The sequence below is a fragment of the Erinaceus europaeus genome, chromosome 12 (genome assembly GCF_950295315.1).
Source record: "Erinaceus europaeus chromosome 12, mEriEur2.1, whole genome shotgun sequence".
In the NCBI taxonomy this organism is placed as follows: Eukaryota; Metazoa; Chordata; class Mammalia; order Eulipotyphla; family Erinaceidae; genus Erinaceus; species Erinaceus europaeus.
Window position 1 is genome coordinate 96091891 of NC_080173.1, and position 21561 is coordinate 96113451.

Consider the following 21561-nt stretch of genomic DNA (forward strand, 5'->3'; position numbering starts at 1 on the left):
CCTGCTGAACATGGGCACTGAAAGGTCGATCCATACTTCCATCCTGTCTCTCTCTTTCCCAGTGAGGCGGGGCTCTAGGGAAGTGGGGCTCCAGGACACATTGGTGGGGTCATCTGCCCAGGGAAGTCCAGTTGGCATCATGGTAGTATGAAGGTGTCATTGTAACATTATTGGTAATTAGGTAAGAGATAATAGGACAGATTATAAGCACTAAATTCTTTTTTTTTTTGCCTCCAAGGTTACTGCTGGGGCTCGGTGCCTGCACCACGAATCCACTGCTCCTGGAGGCCATTTTTTCCCTTTTATTGCCCTGCTTGTTTTTTTTTTTTTAATCGTTATTGTGGTAATTATTACCACTGTTATTGATGTTGTTGTTGAATAGGACAGAGAGAAATCAAGAGAGAAGGGGAAGATAGGGGGAGAGAAAGACAGACACCTGCAGACCTGCTTCACCGCTTGTGAAATGACTCCCCTGCAGGTGGGGAACTGAGGGCTCGAACTGGGATCCTTACACCGGTTCTTGCACTTTGCGCAACATGTGTTTAACCCACTGCGCTGCCGCCTGAACCCAAGCACTAAATTCTTATTGTCAGTACTGGTCCTTAGTTTAATGACAGAAACAACCCATTTATATCTTAGAAGGAAGAAATCATGTCATTTTTTGATTATCCATAAAAGTAAGCTTAAAGGGGGAGATGGATGTGTGAGTTGGTAGAGTACATGCTTTGTGAACCTGAGGCCCAAGGCTTGGTCACTGTCACTGCATATGGCCAGAGAATTACTCTAGTTTCTCCCTTTCTCTCACTCTCTCTTTTTCCTTCTCTCTCCTTAAATTATCAGTCCAAAAATAAACAAGCAAATAAATAAATAAATACTTTTTAAAACAGTAAGCTCAATTCATCAGCAGTATCAATTTTAAATACAAAGAAGAATAAATAAACATCTATTTTGGAATTATACCAGGGTAAAGCTATTTCTAGGGGCAACTCCAAAGAAATGGCATATGCAGAAGAATGCTCTTAATTATCTTTCTCTTTCTAAAGAAAAAGCCTTTTCTTCCTGCATTAAGAAAGCTATTGTCAAAGACTCAGAGAACAGTGACTAATACTCAAACCTGTTATCATTACCCCCTATAATTAACAATGAATCAAGAAATATATGCCCAATTTCATAGCTCCAAGAGTCGGTAAAGAAAAAAGCTAAGGAGAGCTATGCTAAACTACCGCTCCCCGTGTCAGCAATAACGCTACTTCTCTTTAGTATTCTTATAGTTACTTTTCACTTAGCTACCCAGTTTTTTTTTTTATTTATACCATGGTCTTTATTCACTTCACCCATTTTCTTGTCTCTAAAAAGTGTTTTAGAAATGGCTTACTGATTAAGTACAATACTTCGAACAAGTTATCAATGATAAACAACAAGGAAGAATAATAAAAAGCAAGCATTAATCTATTTGAATGTAACATAATAAAACACTACCACAACAAAATACCACAAACTGGATAGCTTATAAATAATACATATTTATGTCTCACATTTCTGGAGGCTATAAGTTCAAGTTGTATGGTAGGTCCATTTCAAAATTCTCTGAAGTCTCCATAATGTTTTCCACAATGGCTGTGCCCATGTACATTCCAGTAGTGTAGATGTGTTCTCTTTTTTCTACATCCTTGCCAGAACTTCTTGCTCCTGTCCTTTTAATGTATGACATTCTCACAAATGGAAGCTGGCATATCACTGTTGTCATGAAGTACATTTCTTTTTATTTTATTTCATTTCTTTATTGGGAAATTAATGTTTTACAATTGACAGTAAATACAATAGTCTGTACATGCATAATATTTACCAGTTTTCCATATAACAATACGACCCTCACTAGGTCCTCTGTCATCCTTTTTGAACCTGTACTCTCCCCCCCCCACCCCAGAGTCTTTTACTTTAGTGCAATACACCAATTCCAGTTCAAGTTCTACTTCTGTTTTCTTTTATGATCTTGTTTTTCAACTTCTGCCTGAGAGTGAGATCATCCCATATTCATCCTTCTGTTTCTGACTTATTTCACTTAACATGAATTTTTCAAGGTCCATCCAAGATCGGCTGGAAATGGTGAAGTCATCATTTTTTATAGCTGAGTAGTATTCCATTGTGTATATATACCACAACTTGTTCAGCCACATATCTGTTGTTGGGACACCTGGGTTGCTTCCAGGTTTTGGCTATTACAAATTGTGCTGCTAAGAACATATGTGTACACAGATCTTTTTGGATGGTGTGTTGGGTTCCTTAGGATCTATCCCCAGGAGAGGAATTGCAGGCTTATAGGGTAGGTCCATTTCTAGCCTTCTGAGAGTTCTCCAGACTGTTCTCCACAGAGGTTGGACCAATTGACATTCCCACCAGCAGTGCAGAAGGGTTCCTTTGACCCCACACCTTCTCCAGCATTTGTTGCTGCTACCTTTTCTGATGTATGGCATTCTCACAGGAGTGAAGTGGTATCTCACTGTTGTCTTTATTTGCATTTCTCTGACAATCAGAGACTTGGAGCATTTTTTCATGTGTTTCTCAACCTTGTGGATCTCTTATGTGGTGAATATTCTGTCCGTGTCCTCTCCCCATTTATGGATGGTTTTTTTTGTTTTCTTGTGCGGTTGAGTTGGGCAAGCTCTTTATATATTCTGCTTATTAGCCTCTTGTCTGATGTATGGCATGTAAAGATCTTCTCCCATTCTGTGAGGGGTCTCTTGGTTTGGGTAGTGGTTTCTTTTACTGTGCAGAAGCTTTTTAATTTGATGTAGTCCCACAGGTTTATGCTTGCCTTAGTCTTCTTGGCAGAGATAATCCAGTGGTTCTTCTTCTTCTAGCGTTTGCCCTTCTTCCATAGCCAGTCAACAGTGTCAGGTTGAGCCTGATGTAAAGTTTCGAGACCTCCTTTGAATCTGGAGAGGTGGCAATCGTTGACTATGTGGGTCATAGTCTGTCTGTAGCCGCAGGGACAGTTCGGGTCGTCTCTGGCTCCCCAGTGATGGAACATAGCGGTGCACCGGCCATGGCCTGTTCGATAGCGATTGAGGAGGGCCCAATCATAACGTGCTAGGTCAAAGCCGGGTTGACGCTTGCAGGGGTCTATGATGAGGTGTTTGTTCTTTACCTCAGCTGACTGCCAACTCTGTTTCCAAGAGACTGGAACAGAGAAGTTCGGTGTAGGCATAGGGGACCAGATTGGGTGACGAGACGTCAAGCATTGGACAGGGTGGGCGAAGACATCCGCGTATATTGGCAGGTCCGGTCGAGCGTAGACGTGGGAAATGAACTTAGATGATGCCGCATCCCGACGAATATCTGGCGGGCGATGTTGCTAAGAACTGGCAGCCATGGAACCGGGGTGGAACGGATGGTTCCAGAAATTATCCTCATGGAGGAATATAATTTGGAATCGACCAAGTGGACATGGGGGCTACGGAACCACACTGGGGCACAGTATTCTGCAGTGGAATAGCATAATGCCAGAGATGATGATCATAGTGTGGAAATGCTCGCGCCCCATGAGGAGCTGGCCAGTCTTGCAATGATGTTATTCCTTGCACCCACCTTTGCTTAAGTTTTTATGAGATGTTTGTGAAATGACAGAATGCGACCGAGAGTAACGCCAAGATAGACTGGCTGGGCTTCATGCCGGATACTCGTATCATCAAGCTGCACATTAAGCTCACGCGAGGTCGAGGCATGGTGTAGATGGAAAACAGATGATACCGTTTTTGCAGTGTTAGGGATTAGTCGCCATTTTTTACAGTAATCAGATATCAGAGACATATCTTTCGTGAGTGTTTCCTCAAGGATGTCAAACTTGGATGCCTGAGTTGCACAGCAGATGTCATCGGCGTAGATGAACTTCCTTGAAGAAGTTTCTGGAAGGTCATTGATGTAAATATTAAATAGCATAGGAACCAGAATAGAGCCCTGGGGGAGGCCACTTGAGACACTTGAGTCTCCAGTGGTTATGCAAAGAGACTCTCATAGCCCCATCGCTAGGCCAGGTATAGATTTTCTCCTGAGTTTCCTCGTTAGTTCTCTGTCCCCTGGTGTCAGCACAGGACCTTGCTCCCGCTGCTCTAGATTCTGAGGGCAGTAGCAGTGGAGTTGCATTTGGTGAGTCGTAGGGGAGTCCTCTCCTCCCTTCAGCCATCTTTTTGTTGGTGAAACAGACTGGAGGTGGTGTCTTAACTGGTAAACTGCCGGACTGTTACCAGCCACTTAATCTCTGCCTAGGCTCCTCTCTGTCCACGAGCCACTGATTTGGTGGGTTCCTTAAGTCATTCTAGTCCTGTCTCGTTGCGGTCCCAGCTGGTCTCCTTTGGTATTCCTAGTTAACCAGGGAGAGGAGAGAAACACAGCTGCTACTGCTCCGTAGCTCCGCCTCCAGAAGTTGATGTATATTTCTTATATAGTCAGTGAGACTGAGCATTTTTCATATGTCTGTTGGCTATCTCAATATCTTCTTTGATGAAAAACCTGTTCAGATTCTCTGCTGTTTTTTAATGGGGTTGTCTTTTTGAGTTTTATAAGCTCTGTGTATAATGCACATAGATATAGACATATATAACTATATATTTACTAGTCTTTTGTCTGGTTTATGGCTAACAAATACCTTCTCCCATTCAGTAATATCTTTTGTTTGGCTGATAGTTCCTTTTGCTGTGGAGAAGTTTTTCAGTTTGATGTAGTACTGTGATTAATTTTCTGTTTTCATTTTCCTTGCTGTTGAATTCAAATCTCCAAAGAAGACATCGTGAAGTGTTCTGCCAATGGTTTTGTTTTGTTTTTCTATGTATTTTATGGTTCCCAGTCTAACATTCAAGTCTTTGATCATTTTCAGTTGACTTCTGAGCATGGTGATGTGTGGTGGTTTTGTTTTATTCTCCTTCTTATTTTTAATTCTTCTTATGTCACCAATTACCCCAAAAATATTCATTTTAAAAGATTTTTCTTTCCTCACTTGATGTTCTCAGTCCTCAAAGTCAAAATTTATCTGTTCATGTGTGTGTGACTCTACTCGTCTGATTTTTAAGCGTACTCTGAGCAAATTAAACAAAACTTAGTTAATAGCACTGCTGTATTATGGGATGAGGTGAGTTCATGTACTTCCTATGCTTTCATTTTTTTATGTAGCTTCAACTTTGTAGATTGCTTTTTAATTATTATTCATTTAATACTATTTTATAAAACTACAAGAATTCAAATTTATAGTTTTACATATGTGTAAGTACAACTCAGTTTACCTACTACTAAAGTTCCTATTCCCTTAGATGGAATTTACCACCCACTTTGGGCTGTATTCTCAGGCAACCAGACTCCAGGAGGACCCAGGCCTGGTGCACCAGGGGCTGCTATCACACCATCCATGGGCTAGTATTTAGCCTTAGCCTATTTCCCCATTCTTTCTTCTAATAACCACCATAATTTAAAAAAATTATTGGGGGACCAATGGTTTACAGTCAACAGTAAATACAATTGTTGGTACATGTGTAAAATTTCCCAGTTTTCTGCAAAACACTCTAATCCCCTGTCTAGTCCTCCTCCACCATCACGTAGCAGGATCTGAAAGCCCCCACCCCCACCTCCAGAATCCTTTACTTTGCTGCAATACACCAAATCCAGTCCAAGTTTAGCTTTGTGTTTCCTTGTCTGTTCTTATTTCTTACTTCCTGTTTATCAGTGAGATCATCCCATATTCTTCCTTCTCTTTCTGGCTTACCTTACTTAACATTATTCCTTTAAGCTCCATCCAAGATGAAATGAAGAATGTGAATTCACCATATTTTTAGTAGCTTTCTAGTGTTCTGATGTATAATTTACTCAGCCACTCATCTGTTATTGAACATCTGGGCTGCTACTAGGTTTATCAGTGTTTATCAGTTATTGGGCTATTACGAATTATGCTGCTATGAACATAGTTATACACAGACCATTTTGGATGAGTGTGTTTGATTCCTTAGGATATGTCCCCAGGAGAGGAATTGCAGGGTCATAGGACAGGTCCATTTCTAGCCTCTGAGAGTTCTCCAGACTGATCTCCAAAGAGAAATTGTTTACTATTTTTAAAATACTTTTATCAGTGCTTGATTATAATTTATCAGATTCCAAAGGTAGGGAGTCAGGCGATAGCACAGTGGGTTAAGCGCACATGGCGTGAAGCGCAAGGACTGGCTTAAGGATCCCAGTTCAAGCCCACAGTTCCCCACCTGCAGGGGAGTCCCTTCACAGGTGGCGAAGCAGGTCTACAGGTGTCTTTCTCTCCCCCTCTGCCTTCCCCTCTTTCTTCATTTCTCTGCCCTATCTAACAACAATGACATCAATAACAACTGAAACAACAATAAAAAACAAGGGCAACTAAAGGAAAAATAAATATTTTTTTAAAAAAATATTCCAAAGGTAGAGTTTCATGCCCATATATGCAGGGTTACTAATTTCTGTGAGTCCACTTCCTTTAGTTATCCCTGTTTCTTTATTCACTCCTAAACTTACTTCACCTCCAGTTCCATCCATTTTATCCCAAATGATACAGTAGCATTGAAAACTGGAGTAGAACTCCATGGAATGGAATCTATATCCCACAGGTTCTTCATTCAGTCATGTGTTTATAGGTGCCTAGGGTGATTCCATATTTTGATTACTGTGAAAAGTGCAGTTATGAACACAGGGCTTCATACAATCTTTTGAACTACTGTTTTCAAACCTCAGGATGTATGCCTAGGAATAATATCTTTGGACCATAGGGTATTTCCATTTTCACTTAAGGAACCCCCACACTTTTCCATAGGGATGCACCAGTTTGTACTCCCTCAAACAGTGTACCAGAGTTCCTTTTGTCATCCCACATCATTGCCTATATATTGGTTCCAATCTTTTTTTGTGTAGGCCATTCTCACAGGTATGAGGTAGCATCTCATTGTGATTTTGATTTACAAATCTCTAATAATGACAGTATTGTAAAATGCTTTTTCTGTTTTTTTTTTAATGTGAGCTATCTGTATGTCGTCTTTGCAGAAGTGTCTACTAAGATGCGTTGTCTAATTTCTTAATAGATTACTTTGCTGTTTTTGAGTTGTATGATTTCCTTATGTATTTTTACATCCGTCCCTTCTCAGATGTGTGCTGTGCAAATATATTCTCCCTTTTACCCTGTGGAAGTTTCTTCAATGTATAAAAGCCTTTTATGTTGATGCAATCTATTTTTACTCTTTCTTAAATTTCCACTGACAATAAGGTAGATTCCCCAAATACATATTTTTAAAATTTTTATTTATTAACTTTTGGATAGAGACAGAAAGAAATTGAGATGGGAGGGGAGGCAGAGAGGGAGAGAGATAGAGAGACACCTGCAGCTCTACTTCACCACTTGTGAAGCTTTCCTCCTGCATGTGGGGACCAGGGGCTTGAACCTGGGCCCTCGCTTACTGTAGTGTGTGTGTAACTGGTGCAATATGCCACACCCAGTCCAAGTTTCACCTTATATCATCCCTTCTTGTCCTCTATTCTGAAGTTCCGTCTATAAATGAGATCATTTCATATTGGTCTTTCTCTTTCTGGCCTGTGTCACTCAGAATGATGCCTTCAAGTTCTGACCACAATATTATAAAGGAGGCAATCTCATCATTTTCTCCCCTCTCTCCTCTTCCCCCACTCTTTGATTTATTTTTATTTATTGAGGGGTTAATAGTTTACAGTATAGTATTTCTTTCCTCATCACTCATCATTTTTCACAGCAATATATAATGCTCCATTGTGTATATGTACCACAACTTTCTTTTGTTTTAGAATGTGATTTTTAAAATTTATTTTACTTTTTATTAGTGACTAAATATTGACTTACACAATTACAAGATAACAGGGGTATAATTTTACATCTTTCCCACCACCAGAGTTCCGTGCCCTCACTCCCTCACTGGAAACTGCACTAGTTTCCCCAAGATCACAGATATGGGTTGACTATTATTTCTCTACCTATTTATATTTTTATACATTTGCCCATTTTTTCTATGGTCCTGTCTTCTCTTCCTTTCTAAGTCACACCTTGCCGGGCTGGACTAGCTTCACGGGCGGAAGAGAGAGAGACGACCAGGGACTCACGGCTGAGTGGTACGCAGTTCAGTCTTTATTCATGTGGAAGGCAGCGCAATCTAAGCTCTCTCTAATCACAATCCTGTTCTTATATATCCTGAGGTGGAAGACTCAGGTCCAAAGAGGATGCACGTAGGATAGGGGGTGGGGAGAAGGAAAAAGCTCGGGAACCAGTGAGGATTAAACCAATGCCCTGGAGGCAGGGTGGTGCTTATTAAGCAGGATTAGAGACAGAGGCTTTAAGCAGGGGGGAGCTGGCTTACTGCCCAACAACACCTACCACTTCTGACTGTCCTTTTCACCCCCTAATATCCCCCCTTTTTTTCCCTCTTCTCTATCCAGGTCCTGATGGAATTGGAGTTCAGAGTCTTCTAGTCATTGTCCCCTAACACTTACCCCTCTGGGAGTATGGACCAAAATTCTTTATGGGGTGCAGGTGGGAATTCTGGCTTCTGAAACTGCTTCTCTACTGGATATGGGCGTTGGCGGGTTGATCCATACCCCGAGCCTGTTTCTATCTTTCCCTAGTGGTACCACAACTTTCTTATCCACTCAGCTGTTTTGGGCATCTGGGTTGCTTCCAAGTTTGGGCTATAACAAACTGCTATGATAAACACTGGTGTGCATAGGTCTTCTCAAATAGTTGTTTTTGTTTTGCCTGGGCAAATCCCTAAGAAAAGGATTGCTGGATCCTAAGGTAGGTCCGTGTCTAGCTTTCTGACAAACCTCCAGACTGTTTTGCATAGGGATGGACCAAGTTACATTTCTGCCAGCACTGTAGGAGAGAACCTTTTCCCCCACAGCCTCTTCAACAGCTGGCGTTTCTGTCTTTTCTAGTATATGATATTCTCACAGGTATAAAGTAGCATCTTATTGTTGTTGTATTTATTTGCACTTCACTGATCATCAATGACTCTGAGGAGAAAATTCTGTCCATATCTGCCTCCCATTTTCAATGGAGTTGTTCATCTTTTTGTTGAGCTCGGTGAGTTCTTTGTGTTTTCTGATTATCAGTCCACTGGCCAACGTGGGAGAAAATCTTTATGTGAAAAACCCTTTTAACACCACTTTTACTGTATCTTCTTGGATCTGCTAAGTCTTCCTCGTTTTTATTATTTTCCACATGCTTTATATTTCTTTTTCATTTTAGTCACTGACCCAAATACTACTCAATAACATGTTGTTCAGCCTCCATGTCTTTTAGCTTGCCCTCATTTTCTTGTTGTGACTGAGAAATAGCCTCACAGCACAGTGATAAGAACTTTTTTCATTATTTTAAGATTCATGTATTTACTAATGTTGGACATGGAGTAATTTTCCTTGTCTTTAACTTTTTATTATAAGTTTATCTTAATTTTCTATCTTACTTTATTCATGTTTTGGATAGAGACAGAGAGAATATGAAAGAGAAGGGGGAGATAGAAAAGGAGAGAGAGACACACCTGCAGCCCTGCTTTATTGCTGGTCAAACATCCCCCCTGTAGGTGGGGACTGGGGGCTTAAATCCTTTTCCATTTCAACATGGTCTCATGACCAGGTGAGACCCCCACCCAGCCCCAAACTCTCTCCCTCCCTTCTCCCTCTCCCACTCTCTTCCTTTTTCACCCCTCTCTTTTTGCCACCAGGATTATCACTGGGGCTTAGTGCCTATATAATGAATCTACCACTCCTGGTTGTCATCCCCCACCCCACTTTTATTTGATAGGAAAGAGAGAGAAGTTGAGAGGGGAAGGGGGATAGATGAGAGAGAAAGAGATAACCACAGTACTGCTTCACTGCTCATGAAGCTTTCTCCCTGCAAGTAGAAACAGAGGGTTCAAACCTGGGTCTTTGTACATGGTAGCATGTGCGTTCAACTGGTGTGCCACCACCCAGCCCCCTTTTATGTTTATTTTCCTTCTCTTTCTTTTACCAATGCCGCTATTCTCAGGTGGGTTTCTGAGAATGAACATGCAGAGTTTATAATGTGAGTCAAACATGCCTCAACAGTTTCAGAGTTACCTATTGTTACCTAAGAGTTACCTATTGTTTCCTTCTAAGGGCAGACTTGCAGAATTGTCACACACAAGACAGAGAACAATTTTCTAAATGAATCCAACATGCCTTACAGATAATTTACCTGATGAGTTCCAATGACCATATAACAGTCATTAATAACATCAAGCTGGTTTGCGCTCCCAGCTCACAATCAGAATATCTGGTGGGATACATTGGAGGCCAATAAAGAGCCTTTGCAACATCAACCATGGTTACTATAACCGTTTTGATTTTGTTTCCTTTGCATTCAACTTTGGCAGTCAAATGGAGTATTTTGTAGTGGTAGAATTGGTCTGACAAACTGTGGTTGACATTGACAGATATTTTGGCTTATTAGTGATTTTCATCAATAAGATGAGATCTTTGATTACAGCCTTTTGATATAATCTGTCTGGAGAAGAAGGGGAAGAAGGGATAGCATTAATGACTGCAAGAGTTCTCATGTCTCTGACACAATTTTTTAAACTTTTTTTTCACTTATTTACTAAGTAGAGGCAGCCAGAAATTCAGAGGGAAGAGGGATATAGAGAGGAAAAGAGAAAGACACCTACAGCATTACTTAACCACTCGCAAAGCTTCTCCCCTGTAAGTGGGGACAGGGGCTGGAACCTGGGTTCTTGTGCATTGTAACATGAGCATTCAACCAACTGCACCACCACGGGCCCCTCTGACATCATTTTTTAAAATGTGTTTTTACTCTTAATTTTGTTTTGTCATTACCATGAGTGTTATAACTAACTTACTAAATTTAAAACATGCTTTTAAAAGCAAGTCTTATCTCACTGCCATTTGACTGAATACTTCGATCCATTTCTTCTTCCATTTCCATATTTCACTGCTTTCCCCTAATGCTGTTGTATGTTTCTGGTTCTGGTTTATGCTGTCACCTTGCATAAGGCTTGCTCCTTTCCTTGTGAAGTTCATTTCAATAGCTCTCGTAAGGAAAGTCTGATAGAACTAGCTTCACTATTTTTATGTCTGAAAAAGTCATTATTTTATCATATTTGAAAGATAATTTTTCAGGATAAACTTATCATGACTGGCAGTTCTTATCTTTAAGCACCCTGAATATGTCATGCTAATCTCTTCGGATTTCTAGGGCTTCTGTACTAAAGTTTCATGAGAGCCAGGTATGTTTTCTGCACCTAACACTACAGTTTTGTGCCCTTGCCCTCCCTCTGGCTCTTCGCCCTCTTTCCCAGGACAACTATCACAGTTTTCACAAAATCTTAGTGATGGTTTGACTAGCTTCTTTTTTCTTTTTAAAAAATTAATATGCGACAGTTTTTTATATTGCACATATGAATAAAACCATCTTGTAGTTGTCCTTCAGAGGAATGCAGGTCATTTGGGAATGGGTATAAACTATAACAATAAGAATCCATGAACAACTATGTGCCATCCTGACTTCCCTGGACAGAAGATCTCACCAATGTGTCCTGGAACCACACCTCTCCAGAGTCCTACCCCACTAGGGAAAGACAGAGACAGGCTGAGGGTATGGACTGACCTGCCAACATCCACATCTAGCAGAGAAGCAATTACAGGAGCCAGACCTTCCACTTTCTGTACCCCATAAAATGACCCTGGGTCCATGCTCCCAGAGGGATAAAGAATAGGGAAGCTTCCAATAGAGGGAATGGGACACAGAACTCTGATCTTGTGAGATGTGATATTGTACCTGTTATCTTACAATCTTGTTAACCATAATTAAATCACTTATAAAAAATTTAAAAGAACACAAACATCAAATTAAAGAACCTCAAGGTATCATATATGATAAGAAGGATGAGAAAAAGACAAACAGAAAAGATAAAAGAAAGATTTAAGTACTACAGAGAAAATTATTATCAGTTAAGACCTGGAAAAAAAGTCTGTATTTAAGTGTGCTATATACATATGATTTAAACATATTGCATATAAATACATCCAGGAGTGTTCTCAAACTATTTTTTGCCTCACTGTTCTTTGCTTGAACAGCTTTTATCCATGTCTTCCTCTCCTTTCATGCTTTAAAGGTGTCACGTATTTCTATGACTTGCGTTTCTGTGCCCGCTTCACTGTGTGTTGTCACCTTGTGAGTGTTAACTGTCCCTCGTTTCTTTCTCCGGCGCTCCTTTCAATAGCGCTTAGAAGGCCGGACTGGCACTGGCAAACTCCTTTAGTTTTTCTACGTCTGGTACCATTCTGATTGCTCCTTCAGATCCGGATGATAGTCTTGCAGGGTTAAAGACTGGCGTGGCCTTCATATCATGCAAGTTTGCTTTCAAGTTCTCCATTCTCCTCTCAAGTAACTCTTTGACGTCACGGAATTCTTTATTCATTTCTCACTATTAAGTTGAGAGCTTTAAGTTTCCTGACAATGTAGTTCCTAAAGTCTTTCTCTTCTGAATATGCATCATTAATGCCTGGTCATCTTGATGTCCCATTGTTGGGGGTCTTCCTAGTTTTACCCATCTCTTTGGTTCTGTTGTTGGCCAGCAGGCAGCACGGGGTTCTGCTCTGTATGTGAGCTGAAGAAATGACATAGTATTATGGTGCTTGATAGCCCTTAAACAGATCACTAGTGTAGGGGGGGAGGTGTGGGAGGACTTGCAGACCTTCTCTTTACAAACTGATTCCTGAAAGTGGAAACTTTGCTGTGATCTCCAAGTTACTCTTCTCACCTGTAGGGCAGTCTAATCCCATTCGCCAGCGTCTCTGTGGCAGCTGGGACACTTTTTTTATATTTATTTGTTTTCCCTTTTTTGTTGCCGTTTTTTATTGTTGTTGTAGTTATTATTGTTGTTACTGATGTCATAGTTGTTGGATAGGACAGAGAGAAATGGAGAGAGGAGGGGAAGACAGAAAGGGAGAGAGAGAAAGACAGACACCTGCAGACCTGCTTCGCCTCCTGTGAAGTGACTTTCCTGCAAGTGGGGAGCCGGGGGCTTGAACCGGGATTTTTACACTAGTCCTTGTGCTTGGTGCCAGGTGCACTTAAACCCACTGTGCTACCGGGATACTTTTTTTTTTACTTGTTTCACTGACTTCCAGCTGCCACAGGGTAGTGTTCCATTCCCTGGTTCCCCAACAGCCCCTAGGGTTTACTCAAGAGCCTGCAGCTTCTATGGCTCTAAACAGCAGTCCACGCTTCTTTTGTTAAGCTACTTGGTTCCTTAGCAGTTGCATGGGCCTTTTACATCTGCCCCAGGGATTTAAAGCAACTGCAAATACGGCGCCTGCCAGCAATACACTGCTATGTTTCTGCCCGAGTCTTCTTCCTTTCCTGCTCCTATTGTCCATACACAATTACCAACCTTCAGATAGTGATGTTCCTTTCTTTACCAGAAACTTCAGTTGTTCTCCCATGAAATTCATTGATTTATTTTTGTATTATTTGTTTTGTGAGGGAAAGCCCACTTTCCATGACTAGGTCACCATAGCTCCACCCCAGAAGTCCCCTTCTATAAATATATTTTTTCTTTATTGCAGAGATTAATGGTTTACAGTTGACAAAATACAGTAGTTGGCACATGCATAACATTTCAATTCTTTTTTAAAAATATTTTTATTTCATTATTTATTGAACAGAGGCAGAGAAATTGAGAGGGGAGGAGGAGATGGAGATGGAGAGAGACAGATACCTGCAGTTCTGCTTCACTGCTTGTGAAGCTTCTCCCTGCAGGTGGGGACTGGGGGCTTGAACCTGGGTCCTTGCACATTGTAACATGTGCACTCAGCCACGTGCACCAGTGCCCACCCCCCAAAAGTCCCCTTCTAATCTTGATATTCTCTCCTCTGCCTCACTGAGTCTACATCAGGGACGGGAAATGTTTTTCTATTCAAGAATCACTTTGATATTTACAACACCATTTATGGATCATACAAACTTATCAATTTAAAAATTAACACTTAATGTTGCTATGAAAAAAGCTCCTAGATTTATTGAACTTCAGAGTCCTGCTTGCAAATATCTTGGTAGGGCCAGACCACTGGATTTCACAGGCCACACAGAGAATGCCAGATGTGCTCAACATAGTGAAGTCTCAAATTCCCAACTGGGTCACGTGCAGCTTTCTTTCTTTCTCCCTTCCTTTCTTTTTTTCTCTTTCCTTTCTCGCCTCTCTCTCTCTCTCTTTCTCTCCCTCTCCCTCTCCCTCTCCCTCTCCCTCTCCTTCTTTTTTCCTTTCCTGATACAAAGGTGGTCAGTTCAGCACTTTGGCTCCCTTGAGAAATTCCTTGAGGTTTATAGAAAGCAGTTTCACCTTTGCCCCATCATTCTGGTACAGTGTGAACAATGGTGCTGCCATACAGCTTGAAAAATAGTGGCTAGGAAGTGCCTTAGTTTCATCCCTAAAATGACCTATCTCTCCCGTCTTCTACACTTTATCCATGTGTCCAACCATGTTCAGAGAAACAGGCTTCTTCCTGGCCATATAGACTGTGTTCTGGTGAGAGTTTCTGAAGGCACTGCATGTAGATGGAGTTTTCTTTATGATGCTGTCTTGATCCATCAACCTGGGCTATATATATCTCTACTCATTATGGGGACCTGGCATAGTGGTCTGTGCTGGACTGGGCCTAAGGAGTCTTAAGTGCCCAGGAAAGGCTATTGAACTGAGGTTGGGTCACTTGGGGAGCAGCCAAGGGCTAAAGTTTGCAAGTGTCCAATAGCCTTTAAGTTGTTCGTGTCTAAAATGAAGCTGTGACCCGTATGTTGGCAGTGCACACACTGAGTGGTAGGCAACAGGCACTGACAGACTCTGGATTAGCAGGTGAGCAAGGCAGAGAAATGGGGCTCCTTTGTTAGCTGGCTATGTTTGGGGAGGTTTTCAGAGTACTTGCTGACTATAACGGTGCGAATTGCTTGCTAACAATCAGACAGATACATTCTGGGAGGATCAGGTTTGTTTGTATTAGCACTTTTGATATGTTTCTGAATCCCCAGCTAAATCTGCTGCTAGTTAGAGGCCAGTTGGGCTCTTCTCCCAGAATCTGTTCCCAAAGTCTATTACTAAAGAAAATGAATTACAGTATCCACCAATTCTGTTTTCTTCAAGGCTGCAAACATTAGGAAGCTGTTGCTGCAGTTTCCTACTGGCTAACAGCATATAGTTCCTTGCCTCCCATTACAATGTCGTAAGTATACCATAGTAACAGTTTAGTCAAACTGTCCTTCTGCTCCCCAGAGTAAAGTTTCACTCTTAGAGCTCTCTCCCTACAACAGTTCATTTCAAGGAATAGGGTTTCTTTCTTAGGGAGGACTGTCTCTCTGTGTTCTCAACCGCCACCACCTGAATGCTAACCTTTTGTCCCCGGCTGTGGAAGCTTGCCTATCTGGGTTTCAGGTCTGTTTCCATGCAGACTGTCCCATACACTCTCACAGCTTTGCTGTTAATGCAAACGGAGGCAAACACGGGTTCTGCACCAAAGTAAAAACCCAGTGGTGAGGGGTAGACATGCAGCTTCCTGGGCCAGTGGGGGGTGGGAGTGGGCGGGAGGGATGGGTCACAGTCCTTTGGTGGTGGGAATGGTGTTTATGTACACTCCTAGCAAAATGTAGACATATAAATCAGTAGTTAATTAATATGAGAGGGGGAAAATCAATTGTATGTCTCAAAGTTTCTCAAAACACAAACTGAATCTTTTAAATACATAGGCTGTGTATTTGATATGCGGGCTCTCTCAAAAGCCTAGACCAAGTAGATTAGAAGCATCCAATAGAACAGCTATATACAAGATACTGGATACTGTACAGCAAACCATAACAAAAGGACTTTTCTAAGTTAACTCAATTAACAAATAATGTGATGATAACATTAACTATCGATTGTCTTTTTGAACCCTAAGACAGCAGGAACCTCACATCTCCACTATAGAGCCCCTATTTCCCCCAGTACTGGAACCCTTGGATAGGGTCCACTTTCCCGTATTCATTTCCCAATCCAAACCAAATAATATTGCATCCGCCGATCACAACCTAACCAACGCAACGATTGCCACCTCAACATGCTTCACCTCAGACTGTGTCCAGAGACTTCACGTGTGGAATGACAACCCTTCAGCTTCATTACTCGGGTGAGACCTTTCCTTTTATAGTACACTCTCATTTCATCTCAGGTAGTTCACTTTCTAACAAAGTCCCATAACCTAGATATACACCAGTTTCTGTGAGAGAGAGCTTATGTGCACACGTATCCATAAACTACTGCAAAATATATATCTGAAAGCAGAAGTACACTAGAGTTTGCAGTGAGTACCTCCCTAACACTTCCTGTCCACTATTCCAAGCTTGGGATCCATGATTGCTCAACAAATTGTTTGGCTTCGTATGTTAACTCTCTTTTCAATCACCAGGTTCCAGATGCCACCAGGATGCTGGCCAGGCTTCCCTGGATTGAAGACCCCACCAATGTGTCCTGGAGCTCAGCTTCCCCAGAGACACACCCTACTAGGGAAAGAGAGAGGCAGACTGGGAGTATGGACCGACCAGTCAACGCCCATGTTCAGCGGGGAAGCAGTTACAGAAGCCAGACCTTCTACCTTCTGCAACCCTCAACGACCCTGGGTTCATGCTCCCAGAGGGCTAGAGAATGGGAAAGCTATCATGGGAGAGGGTGGGTTATGGAGATTGGGAAAGCTATCATGGGAGAGGGTGGGTTATGGAGATTGGGTGGTGGGAATTGTGTGGAGTTGTACCCCTCCTACCTTATGTTTTTGTTCATTAATCCTTTCTTAAATAAAAAATTTAAAAAAAAAACACGGGTCCTCCGTCTTGAACCTTCTGATCATTCTGATATAATCATAACTCTGTAACTAACCTGTTAGCAAGAAATTTTGTTAATTTTCTCTCATCTGAAAATGTGTTGGTGTCTTTTTCCAGAAATATATTTTTCTGAATACACTGTTTTGGAGTAACACTAGTAATCTTCTTTCATAGCTGAAATTGTTTGGGGCAGTCCTTATCATCATAGATTCTGGTGAAAAAAATCTCCTGTTAAACTGTTGTGTCCCAAGGAACTGGAGGTGATTGTGGTTAGTGAAGTCAGAAAGAGAAGGACAACTATCAAATAATTTCACTCACATATGGAATGTAGAAAAGTGAAACACATGAGCCTGTAGATAAAATAAAATCAAAAAGCAACCAAACCGTCTAAGACTTTCTGAGAACTATGGTGGTTATCTCTGGAGAGGGAAGGCACAGAATTTTGGCAGTGGGTACAATGTGGAACTATAGTCCTTTAATCTTTTTATCTTGTAAACCACTACTAAATCAACAATGAAAAAAATAAAATTAAAACAAATTTAAATGTTTTAAAAAGCATAGGTGGAAGTCACAAAACTTCCAGATCAACTTATTCTGTAGTTGTGAAAACCAAAGTTCCATCTACCTTTTTTTCTGCCTCCAGGGTAATTGCTGGGACTCAGAACCTATACCCTACACTATGAATCCACTGCTCCTGGCAGACATTTTCCCCCTCTATTTTTATTTGATAAGACAGAGAAAAATTGAGAACGGATAAGGAGCTAGACAGGGAGAGGGAAAGACCTGCAGACCTGCTTTACTACTCGTGAAGTGTCCTGGCTGCAGGTGGGGAGAAGAGGGCTAGGACTTGGGTCCTTGTACAACCACCTACAGTCTTTGTAGGCAAAGATGCTGCTTTGCAACTTCTGGAAGGGTAGCACTCTAAATATTCCTCACCGATTTCATTAAGGAGAAACATCTTTTTAATACTGTGAAGGAAGGTCAGAGATCAGGGTTCACCTACCTACTGGCCTCACTATGGAGAGAAATACCATGTTACTGCAGGCAGAGAAAATAGTGTGTCTAAGTATACAGAACTTTAGCTATAGATTCCACTGCTGCATTTGCTGTAGGGGTAGGAAGGGGTGGAAACTTTCACTGTGATGTCCTCCTAGGAAATAGGCAGGAATAGTTAGTTAACTGTGTCTCCCTTATAGGGCCATCCTCTGGTTAGAGGTAACAGGTATTCTTGGAGTTGTTTTTTTGTCTTTATCCACTAGCATTTCCCAGTTGCGGCTACTCCAGAGTCCAGGCCAAGACAAATGGGAGGCAAGAAAGTAACAACCAGGAAATCCACGGAGTCCACACATATATAGATAGGCCATTACTTAAGCTACTTCTTTTCCCTTGCAGAAATTCTGGGTCTATTTATGAGTTTTGTACAGGGTTTTGCTTTTAGTAGAAAAGACAAAATAGAATATACTTATTCCTTCTTATCCAGAACCCAAATCTTGTGCCTTTAGTCTGAAATTTGTATATCCAAGCACTCTGCTGAGTTTCCAGAAGATATGAACTGGGTTGTTTTATTAATACTTTAATTAACTGTTAGCCAAGCAAAAGGTGTCAGGCATGACATATTATTTAAGCTTAGTAGCACTGAGAAACTGTGGATCCATTTCCTTGGTGTTTAACCAAAAAAAAAAAAAAACAAACCTAGAAGGTAATTATATATATATATTTTTTTTTAATTTTTTATTATCTTTATTTATTTATTGGGTAGAGATAGTCAGAAATCAAGAGGGAAGGGAGGGACAGAGAGAGTGAGAGACAGAGAGACACCTACAGCCCTGCTTCACCACTTGTGAAGCTTTCCCCCTGCAGGTAGGGACCGGGGGCTTGAACCTGGGTCCTTGCACATTGTAACGTGTGCACTCAACCAGGTGCACCACCACCTGGCCCCTTGGTAATTTTATATTTGTTTAGCTATGTCTTTACTACCACAAGAGTTATCACTGAAGCTCCATGACTACAGAATTCCACTAGTCCCAGTAAACTTTTTTTAGGAAGAGGTTTTGGGGAGCTGGGCAGTAGCACAGCAGGTTAAGCGCACGTGGCACAAAGCGCAGGGACCGGCGTGAGGATCCCGGTTCGAGTCCCCGGCTCCCCACCTGCAGGGGAGTCGCTTCACAGGCGGTGAAGCAGGTCTGCAGGTGTCTATCTTTCTCTCCCCCTGTCTGTCTTCCCCTCCTCTCTCCATTTCTCTCTGTCCTATACAACAATGACAACATCATTAATAACAACAATAACTACAACAACAATGAAAAAGAACAAGGGCAAAAAAAGGGAAAATAAATTAATTAATTTAAAAAAAGAAAGAGATTTTGGTAAAGTATGTGCTATATCAGGTGAACTGACTGCAGAAGACAGTTTTTAAAATGGTAAAAGTAACTCTCAAATTTGTTCACTCCTTGAATAAACACCTGTCTTGGGAAAGGTTCTGGGGACACAACGATGAGTGAGACAATGAAAAGCATGAGACTTTATTCTTCTGACTGGGGCAAGGTGGGGGACTGAAAGCATATGTACAATGTGCTCTCTTCAGGTTAAATGAAAGTCTTTATTCTTTAGTTAAATTTAGGAATATACATTTGAAAAGTGCAAATAATCAGAAATATCGTATATGTGGCACAGATTGTTTTATTTGGCATAAAATAACATTAATGACCAAAGAAAATACTTATCAACTACTTACCACATAGAGTTGTTTCCACAGACTGGCCCATTCTTGTAGAGTCACTGTGACCTCAGTCACAACTGAATCTTCCAGTGGAACCACGGTTTCATACTGCCTGAAACCAGAACCACAACAGTTTATCTTTGATAAAATACCAAAACACTGCCTACTTTTTCGATCTGTTTAACTCAAATTTAATTCTTGCTAATATAGAGACGTATACGTAATTAAAGATCTTTTTGCAAAGTGTGTTGACCCAGCCTTCCTTCGGAAAGTGGGGCATTTTATAGCACTGTTGTTCCACATTGAGGGCAAGGTCCTATAGAGGCCCACAAGAGGGTTTATGATGGTGAGTTCAGACCGGCAGGAATGCAGAAGTTGCACAGGCTCATGTGCTAAGTATGGATAGACATGGGCCCTAGGTCATCGATGCGGTCTACAGTTAACAGTATTTATATACTTTTCCCAGATTTGGGAGCTACTCTTTGCGCTGATCCAGCTTTCTAGTCCTATTTCCAACTCTGACACCATCTACCCAGACAATACTTTCAAGCCCACTTGCAAGTCAACCATCGGGCCCAGGAAAATATTGGTAAAGTCAGGGAATCTTTGGAGTATACCAAAAATAAACTTCCTAGCTTCTTCCAATATGAAGACCCCAAATGTCATCTGCTCTATTCTTACCTTTATGTTCATGCTTACTAAAAAATAATGGTCCTGCTTTATATTTTAAGACTTTTAAGTCACCAAGTTGCAGATGCTACCAAGATGCCAACCTGACTTCCATGGGTAGATGACCTTATCAATGAGTCCTGAAACCTTACCTGCCCCACTAGGCAAAGACAGGAACAGGCTGGGGTATGGATCAACCTGTCAATGCCCATCACCAGCAGAAAAACAATTACAGAAGCCAAACCTTCCACTTTCTGCACCCCATAATGATCCTGGGTTCATATTCCCAGAGGGAAAAAGAACAGAAAAGCTTCCACTAGAGGAGATGGTTGAGGAACTCTGGTGATGGGGATTGTGTGGAATTGTACCCCTCTTATCCCACAACCTTGTCGATCATTATTAAATCACAAATAAAAAAATCCTTTTGCAGTGATATATTGCAATAATATACCTGCAGAGAGTTAATATAAAATATTTGTTGCATATTATCTAAATATTCAAGTTTATTTTTATAAATATTATCTTTAAGAGACTTTTTCCTTTGAAAGATAATTTTTTATTTGTAAATTTTATTATTCATTTAACACTGTTTTACAAAATTATAAGATTTCATGGTTTATTATTTTTTTATTTTATTTATTTATGAATGAGAAAGATGGGAGGAGAAAGAAAGAACCAGATATCACTCTGGTACATGTGCTGCTAGGGACTGAATTCAGAACCTTATGCTTGAGAGTCCAGTGCTTTATCTACTGCACCATCTCCCAGACTAGTAGTTTTTCTTAATTAGTGATTTAATATGATTGACAAGATTATGGGATAAGAGGGATACAATTCCCACTACCAGAGTTCCATATCCTCTCCCCTCCACTGGAAGTTTCCCTGTTCTTTATCCTTCTGGGAGTATGGACCAAAGATCTTTATGGGGTGCAGAAGGTGGAAGGTCTGGCTTTTATAACTGCTTCTCCACTGGACATGGACATTGACAGGTCGATGCATACCCAAGCTTGTTTCTATCTTTCCCTAGCGGGGTAGAACTCTGGGGAGGTAGGGTTCCAGGATACTTTATCTGCCCAGGGAAGTCAGGGTTTAGAGTTTTCACACTTACACAAGCTTATGTACAACTCACTGTACCTGTCACCAAAGTTCCTGCCCTCTTCACCCCCTCCTCTCATAGCTACCACAGTCTTTACAAAGTCTCAGAGACATCATGGTTACCTTCTTTGCAAGGTCATTAATGGGTTCTGAGAATTATTTTTCTGTTGTTTATCAC

The 21561-nt window shown here is 41.1% G+C and overlaps 1 protein-coding gene across 7 annotated transcripts in view; it reads right to left on the bottom strand.

Moving 5' to 3' along the window:
• DOCK3 (dedicator of cytokinesis 3) overlaps positions 1 to 21561 on the bottom strand; it is a 321851-nt gene that overhangs the window by 228883 nt on the left and 71407 nt on the right. For all 7 annotated transcript variants that reach the window (XM_060204601.1, XM_060204600.1, XM_060204599.1 and 4 more), the window contains one exon: positions 19635 to 19731. In XM_060204601.1, coding sequence (XP_060060584.1) covers positions 19635 to 19731 — 97 coding nt within the window. Of the gene's footprint in view, positions 1 to 19634; positions 19732 to 21561 lie in introns of those variants that run through there.